Here is a 9,122-nt window from a genome sequence, read left to right on the forward strand (position 1 = left end):
CGCTGGCTGTTGAGGTGGTGATGGACCAACACGACAGCCAATATCTCCTCCTCGTCATTGGAGGACGAATCATCGGAGTCGCAAAGGAAATTGTGAAGAAAAAAACTCATCGGCGGAGTCCATTTTGTACCTTGACAAACTGTCGAACAGCTTGCGGGTGTCGGTGAAAGAGACAGCCGGCGAAGGGAGTCGCGGCGCGCACAGGCCAGCTAGTTGTCATGTCGGCGTCCGACGAGCGTGCCGGCGAGGATCTAGCCGGGCGGCGAGGCGGCTTCTTTGTCGGGGGCGGCTGTGTGGTGGGAGGGCGCGGGGGGTGGGAAGCAGTCGGCTTCCGACAGCAAGACGGCGGTGGCGGATGACGTGGGAGTGGGCGGCGTAGCTGGGCGGATGTGGAGGCCCCGACAGCTGGCAGAGTCGCCGGCAAAAATGGGCGGCGACGTCGGCGACGGAGGAGGAGGGCGAGGGTTGCTGTTGGATGGGCCCGTCAGAGCAGAGGGCGAGCGTGTGCGCGTCCGTCGCGTGTCCACGCCGACGCAAATCCGGCTAAAATGGGCCAGGAATGGGTCGCCCGCGGATGAAAAGCGGGCGCGCATCTGTTTGGTCGGCGCGTAGGGCTATCTTTTCTGTCCGCGCCGACCCAAACGGACGACGGCGGACGAAATGAGTCGCCCCATTAAGGTTGCTCTTATATACGCGCCCTGGCCCACAGTTGGCCGTGCTCATGCGCGTCAACGGCGCAACGACTCAAACGCGTCTCCCGCTGGAGTCGCTCCACGCCATCTCGTTCATGATCGTGTCGCCGCGTAACGGGCTCAACGGCCCTCTCCACCAATCCAAAAATCCGAAACCGTTGGAGAAAAAGCCATGGGATGAAGGAACATAGCCAACGTACGGAACCGCGTCAACCCCTTTTGTCCAAGGAAACCACGAAACAATCCCACCGCCCTGCATCGCATCTGCCTGGCTAATGGGCCCAGCAGGTCGGTCTCTCATCTGATATGTCTTCTATATAAGTTGAGCCTTCTCGGCCCATCCCCCATCTCCATCGCCGTCCCCGTCCCAGTTCCATCAGTTCACGTTGCTCCTCCCCTCCCTCTCGCCTTCCTGAGCTCACACCCGCCAAAACCCTACCTCCGACCGAAGGCTGCTTCTCCCTGCTCATCCATCGCCGGGCGAGATGAAGGGCGGCGACATCGAGGCGGGGACCTCCGCGGCGCCGGCGGGGGCGCTGTACCCCGGGATGGCGGAGAGCCCCGAGCTGCGCTGGGCGCTCATCCGGAAGATCTACGTCATCCTCTCCCTGCAGCTGCTCCTCACCGCCGCCGTCGCCGCCGTCGTCGTCAAGGTCCCCGCCATCCCCCACTTCTTCGCCTCCTCCTACGCCGGCCTCGGGCTCTACATCTTCCTCCTCATCCTCCCCTTCATCGGTGAGAATTCACACACACCACCTCCATCTTCTCTGTTACGATTTTGATTTGTCCTTGGGGTTTCCATCGCATCCGATTCCAGGGATGGTTTCCCTCACCGCGACCGTCACGAATATATTTGATTTACAAGATGGGAAACTTGTGGCTGTTAATTTTTGAGGGAGGGACAGGACTCTGCTCTGTATTACCTTTGCGTGCTCTGTTACTTACTAAAATGCTTGTTAAACTTTTTGTATGCAGTGCTGTGCCCGTTGTACATCTACCGCCAGAAGCACCCAGTCAACCTGCTGCTGCTTGGCGTCTTCACAGTGGCCATCAGCTTCGCTGTCGGCATGACATGTGCCTTCACTAGTGGTAATTGTCTTCCCACCATGTATTCTTTCTGCTCCTGCTGCCAGCTGCTATCTTGTTCTTGAGTCACTCTGCTCTGCTGCTTATGTAAATCGGCCTCCCCTAATGCCACTCCCATTAATTGTGTTAATTCATTACATATGACTTTTAGATATTTTCCTATTATTAGCTTGTTAGTCACTACTATGTACGGCAATTCGATAGTTTCCTAGTAGCTATTATTGTGAAGCATTTTGTTTGTGTGTGGATTGGGTTCAGAAATACACATGCCGCCAATTTTCTATGGCCATGCAAATTGTATACACTCAGCCAACCAATGTGACTATTGTTGATGCATTTCCCAGTCCGTGTTGAGGATCAAGTTGTAGCTGTTGGTCACCTTTTATGATATGCTTGTCTGAGTTAAGCATTTGCAATATTACCAGCTAGTTAGATTGCGTTTTGAGAAGACATTGCTTTTCTAGTCTCAGCTGTTACTTTTTGAACTCAGAAATTAGCAACAGTAACCTTCGCTTTTCATAGAACGTTGGTTGGATCTTACATATTTATTTGCTGTTTCTTCCTGCCACTGTCTGTTGTAAGATACATAGTGTTGTGATAGTATCAATTTGATCTGAAGGGCCGTTTGGCCAAATAATGTGCCAGCCAACCTTCTCTTCTCAAGTTGACATGGTTTTCGCAAGGACGTGGCTTAGGTTGCACGACTAGCTTAAAGTTTTATCAAAATAAAAGGGATTCTCACATGATATATCAAACTACTGTGCTGACAAGAAAATAGATGCTTCATAGGTTACCTTATAAAGGTACTTCGTGCATGTGCTGGATAAATCGCATTGGATTAAAGTGATTGAAGATACATAAATCTTTCAATTTAGACAAGTTATGTTGTCAGGCACTCTGTGATCTGTCATCCTTTTGTGTTTGCATCAGCGTTCCTACCACGTCATTTTGGGGGTTGTACCAATTATAATTCTGAGGTTCGTTCTAGCTTGTACCACATTGCAGGAGGCTGCAGATAGTTTGCTTCTTTTTCAACGTGTCACTGTCATTTACATGAAAGTGCTTTATTGTTTGGTCAGATTTACATGAAAGTTTCATTTGGTAAAGAGATGTATGATTTGATAAGAAATCAATTAGTTAATTTAATTAGTAGCTAATTTTGCCTGTTCTTATATGATATAAAGAGACCGCTAAAATAGTCCCGGCATGTGCACAGGCAAGGTCATTTTGGAGGCAGCGATTCTTACAACGGTGGTTGTCTTCAGCCTGACTGCTTACACCTTCTGGGCTGTAAAGAGGGGCAAGGACTTCAGCTTCCTTGGCCCTTTCTTATTTGCTTCTCTCATCATGTTGCTCGTCTTTGGGTTCATTCAGGTCAGATGCCGTCCATTTAACAGTCTTCTCTATTCTTATTACAATCAATACTGATCATGACTTCTCTAAATGTGCAGATCCTCTTCCCGCTGGGCAAGCTCTCTCACATGATCTATGGGGCGCTGGCGGCACTCATCTTCAGTGGCTACATTGTCTATGACACGGACAACATCATCAAGCGTTACACGTATGACGAGTATGTCTGGGCTGCCGTCTCGCTCTACCTTGACATCATCAATCTGTTCATGGCCCTGCTAACCCTGTTTAGTGCGGGTGACAGCTAAGCGCATCGCCCTTTCACCTGCTCACAAGTCCTTGACTTGAAGAACTGTATAGGCGCTTATTAGTTTAGTAGAGTTGATCCCTAGAGAGGAAACATGTAAGAAAAGTGACATGCGTCGGTTCTATGGATGGTAGATGTGACGTTGGATTTAGGGGGTCTTTGATATGCTGGATTGGTGGTGTGCTGCTGCGTTTACGATATCATTTCTTACTATGACTGTTTCTGATGTCATTTGTATGGCCACGTGACTTCTGGATGAGGACAATATTGCTTCCCAGCACCTATGAATTGGTCTCTTGGTCCGCCGTACGTGTGGGTAACACGTTTGAATCGGGACTATTCAATAGGTAATGATTTGTAGTGTACGTACCTTCAAAGAGTATGGTGCTTCAGTGCTTGTAGATTTCATCTGATTAAAGTTGATGTTAGCACTGATTACTGACGAACAAGCGGGTGAAGGCGTACGTCGTGCCCGTCGGTAAGCCCATGTGTGTGCTTATTTTATTTTTTCCTAAGAGAAAAAAAGATTTGATAGAGGGCTGCCGCCGTGGGAGTTTTTGTTTATCTGGTGGATTCATGCAAAGCCATTATATATTTTTTGTTTTGCGCATGCGCGCGCGGGGTTCCTTGTTGCTTCTTTTATCTGGGTTTTTGGTATGGCTAGTTGATTAGTTTGTTTTCTTGTTTTTGACTAAACTGATATGAACATTGGGAGGGATAAATAAGATCATGCCGTGCTTGTGCCCGTTGTTGGTTTGGTCGTGACTTATTTTGTTCTCTTGTTTGCAAAATCACGTGAGAACATTGTAGTAGACAGGGGAATAAGTTAGTGCGAGAGGCTTCAAAGTATGTGGTTCATCTTCTTGCAAAATACAATCTATGCATATGACATTTTTGTAGAATATTTTCAAATGCAGCAAAGGTATACCCAGAGGTGCAGATCTAATGTGTATTTTTGTTATATAGTCCCTCCGTTCCAAAATAGATGACTCAACTTTGTACTAACTTAGTACAAAATTGAGGCATCTATTTTGAAACGGAGAGAGCAGATTTTAAGCGTGTGCATGATATAGGTGGTCTGAACACTACTAGGAAAAAGGCTATAGATGATATGGCCACTAATGACACACCAGACATGTGGTGCGCCACTACTATATAGCAGTGGCGCACCATGCGTCGGTGCGCCAGACATTAATGGTGCACCAGACCCATGGTGCGCCACTAGTAACATTTTTTTTTATTTTTCCAAAAATACTAATGGCGCACCAGTCACACAGTGCGCCACTACTATAATTTTTTTTTGCAAAACTACTAACTGGTGCGCCATTAGTAACCAGGGTTACTAATAGCGCATTTGTAGGTGGTGCGTCATTAGTAACCTGGGACCAGCTAGATATTTTGGACAGTCACACCTACACACTCACTTTCCCCACTTCATTCTCTCCACCTTCTCCTCCAAGCTTGTCTCGGCTGCCTCCTCCTCACCTCATTTGCACCATAGATTCATCCAAATTGAGTGGTTAAATTATCTTTTTTGATAGGTAAGTAAGGGGAAAGCTATCTTTATGTTGTAGATCTACTTTTTTTCTCCCTCCAACAACATGCACATGCACTTTTTATGGCCTAGCTAGATCTATGTATGTTTGTGGTGTTGCATATGTTTGTGGTGTTGCATATATGTTTGTGTTTGCAGGTACCGGTATTCGAAATGTGATAGTTGCCAATATTTTGCCGGAATGTTGATTCATTTCCGTTTCGGCGAGAATTTTGGCACTATGCATTCTTTTTTGTCCTATTTTTAGGCAAAGTCATGCCAAATTTTTTCTTGGTTCTAAAATATCGTTTTGCTCTACCCCGCAGGCGACCATGGTCCGCACGATGACCGAAGGCATCGTGCATAGGTTTTTGAGCTCCGCGAAGGCCGAGATGCTTCAAAAGAACGACTCGGAGATAAGATGTCCGTGTCGAAGATGCAAGCTGAGGAGCCTTATGGACCCGGATTCCGTACAGGTGCAGGACCACCTGCTCTTGCGTGGTTTCATGGATGGCTATCGGTGGCAAGGTGATGAAGATGATTATGAAGTCGTCCATGGGGGCCAGGCAAGAAATGAGGAAGGGCAACAAGACAACCGCGGCGAGGGCGGGCAAGAAGACGAAGAATCTCCAGGACATGATCATGAAGTAGATGCAGTACACAGTCATCATGTAGAAGATGCCGGACATGATGATGAGGAAGATGCCGGAGCAGACGAAGGGCATGATCATGAAGATGAAGATGCCGGAGCAGACGACGATGCACCATCGATGGGCTGGGTGCAGGACCCTCGTATTCAAGAGCTGCTTCTCAAGCAGACGGATAATGCAAGAGCTGCCGCCAGAGAGAAAGCCAAGCTGGATCAACTGGAGATAGACGCGGTTACTCCATTGTATGAAGGATGCAGGCCTGAGAATACCCGCCTGAAAGTAACGCTCATGGCTCTGAAGATGAAGGTAAAACACAAAATGACCGACGCATGCTTCGACGAGAACATGTCATTCTGGCACGAATGTCTTCCCAAGGGGAACAAGTGCCCGACCAGTATCGAGGAGGCGAAGAAAATCGTGTGTCCTCTGGATTTACCGCACATGAAATACCATGTGTGCATGAACAATTGCATCATTTGTTGGGACGAGCACGTGGAGTCTACCATATGTTCGGTGTGCGGCGTCACTCGATACAAGAAGAGGAAGAAAGCTCCTCGAAAAGTGGTATGGTATTTTCCGATCACTCCTCGTCTGCAGCGGTATTTCGCGGACCCTAAGGTAGCAAAGCTTCTGCGTTGGCACACGGATAGGGAGGAGAAGAAGCGAGAAGATGACGCAAATGATCCGGAGATAAATAAAAAAGACAAGATGTTGAGTCACCCTAAGGATGGGAGCCAGTGGCAAGCGTTGAACTTCAAACACCCAGAATTTGGGAAGGATCCAAGGAACATCGTGCTGGGCGCGAGCACCGATGGAGTCAATCGGTTTGGCAGCTAGAGAAGCACACATAGCACCTGGCCTGTGTTTGTGTGGATGTACAACCTTCCCCCTGGTTGTGCATGAAGAGGAAGTACATTCACATGAGTATGCTAATTAAAGGGCCGAAACAACCAGGGAACGACATCAATCTGTATCTGGGGCTGCTGAAAGAGGAGCTAGACACGCTGTGGAAAACGCCAGCCAATACGTAGGACACCGCAGAGAAAGAATATTTCCCTATGAGAGCCGCACTGCTCACGACAGTGCACGACTATCTTGGTTAAGGATATGTCGCGGGGCAGGTGGTCCACGGATTTTCTGGATGCATCAGGTGCATGGATGACACAACGTATTGCCAGCTAGATAGAGATCCCGGTCTTCGAAAACCGTGTTCATGGGACATCGAAGGTGGCTTCACGACGATGACTTACGGAGGAAACGCAAGGATCTGTTCGATGGTGAAACCGAATTCCGAAGACGCCCGCGTACAAGGAGCGGCGAGGAAATAGACGAGCTGTTGAAAAATTGGAAAGATTGCCCATTGCCGGGAAACAAGCAAAAGGCGCCAGAGCCGGGAAAGAAGCGAAAGGCACCAGACCCGCTGCTGAAGGTATGGAAAACGAGGTCTATTTTCTGGGACTTGCCGTACTGGAAGATCCACCGTGTGCCTCACAGCCTTGATGTCATGCATATCACGAAGAACGTGTGCGAGAGTCTGCTTGGTACCCTGCTCAACATGCCAGAGAGGACCAAAGATGGGCCGAAAGCAAGGGCAGACTTGAAATCAATGGGCATCAGGGAGGAGCTTCATGCTAATGATGATGATGATGAGGCGAAGCAGGACACGGAAAGTCGTCGCAAAGGCAAAAAGGCCAAGAAGACCGGAAATGACTTCCCTCCCGCGTGCTTCACTCTAAGTCAGGAGGAGATCGATCAGTTTTTCACCTGCCTCGTAGGAGTAAAACTTTCTTACGGTTACGCGGGGAAGATAAGCAGATACCTAGACTCAGCGAAGCAGAAGTTCAGCGGGATGAAGTCTCGAGACTGTCACGTGGTCTTGACGCAGATACTTCCAGTTGCAATCCGTGGGATCATGGACGCGCACGTCCGTGAAACGCTATTTGGCCTATGCAACTTTTTTGACGTCATCTCTCGGAAGTCGGTTGGCGTGAGGCAACTCAGAAGGCTACAGGAAGAGATGGTGGTGATACTATGCGAGCTTGAGATGTACTTCCCGCCCGCATTCTTAGATGTTATGGTGCATCTGCTGGTCCATATCGTGGAGGATATCATCCAACTCGGGCCGACGTTCCTGCACGACATGATGCCATTCGAAAGGATGAATGGTGTCATCAAAGGATACGTTCGCAACATGTCACGTCCAGAGGGGAGCATAGCCAAGGGCTTTCTGACCGAAGAGTGCATCTCCTACTGTACGAATTATCTAGGCATCGACAACCCCGTTGGTCTGCCCTTCAACAGGCACCTCGGCAGGCTCCCTGGATGGGGTCACCGTGAGGGTCGCCGTGAAATGCATGTCGACTTCGAGGGTCGACTCGCCGACTTTGAAAGAGCAAACCTAGTCGCGCTACAACACATAGATGTGATTGATCCTTGGGTGGTAGAGCACAAAACCTTTATTGACAAGACGTACACTGACCGAGGCCAACAGAGGACAGACGGAGATATAATCAAAGAGCATAGCTCATGCTTCACGCGTTGGTTCAAGTAGAAGCTTCTGTCGTACCCTTTACATGAGGATTCTTCCACGGAAGAACAACTCATATTCGCCTAGGGCGCCGAGCACAACCTGATGATGTATGAGGCGTACGATATCAACGGCTACACATTCTACACCGAGGGAAAGGACATGAAGAGCGATGGTTATCAGAACTTCGGGGTAACGATGGAATCCTACACCGGTAACGACAAGGACAGATACTATGGAAGGATCGAGGAGATCTGGGAGCTGAGCTACGCTGGAGAGAAGGTCCCGATGTTCTGTGTCAGATGGGCCAAGAGCGTCATAAAACAAGACCGGTATTTCACCATCATGGTTATACCCGAAGCCAAATCCAAGACCGCAAGCGCAAACGTCACCGTGAAAAATGAGCCATGGGTACTGGCTTCCCAAGTGGACCAATGCTTCTTCATTACCTACCCGTCAAAGCCCAGTCGTCTTTTCGTGAGGAGAGGCAAAAGGAAGATCATCGGAATGGATGGAGTCGCCAATGAGCAAGACTTCGACAAGTACGGTGACCCGAAGATGGAACATGACGACGACGATGAAGTACCAGCATACACCACAAGAAGCAGGACCACCCTACCTAAAGGACGTCCGTTCAAGAGAAGAACTCCAATTACGAAAAATAAGGGCAAGAAGATTGTGAACAGATAGCTAGCTAAGATCAATTGTATTTAAATTGTAGCCTTCATTTCTCGATTGTATTTCATGGACACTTTTTGAACTCATGAATATTTTTAAATTTCATGGGCACTTTTTGAATTCATGAATATTTTTTCAAATTTGATGATATTTTTTCATATTAAATATGAAAAAATATTGAATATTCATGAGGACACTCGATCTCGATCCCCCTCCATCTCTATCGCTATCCCCCCTCGCCAGATCCCCCTCGCCGCCGAGCACCCCCCGCACCCTCCCCCGCTCCACCGCCGCCGAC

General features: G+C 48.5%; 1 protein-coding gene across 1 annotated transcript; it reads left to right on the forward strand.

Moving 5' to 3' along the window:
• The first annotated feature begins 1,060 nt into the window (after window positions 1-1,060).
• On the forward strand, window positions 1,061-3,645 carry LOC119282318 (protein LIFEGUARD 2-like). The gene is made up of 4 exons (XM_037562584.1): window positions 1,061-1,427; window positions 1,668-1,781; window positions 2,995-3,152; window positions 3,230-3,645. Exons 1-4 carry the CDS (start codon window positions 1,178-1,180, stop codon window positions 3,434-3,436), a joined length of 729 nt encoding a protein of 242 aa, XP_037418481.1. The 5' UTR covers window positions 1,061-1,177; the 3' UTR covers window positions 3,437-3,645.
• Window positions 3,646-9,122: the final 5,477 nt, after the last annotated feature.

The sequence above is a fragment of the Triticum dicoccoides genome, chromosome 3B (genome assembly GCF_002162155.2).
Source record: "Triticum dicoccoides isolate Atlit2015 ecotype Zavitan chromosome 3B, WEW_v2.0, whole genome shotgun sequence".
In the NCBI taxonomy this organism is placed as follows: domain Eukaryota; kingdom Viridiplantae; phylum Streptophyta; class Magnoliopsida; order Poales; family Poaceae; genus Triticum; species Triticum dicoccoides.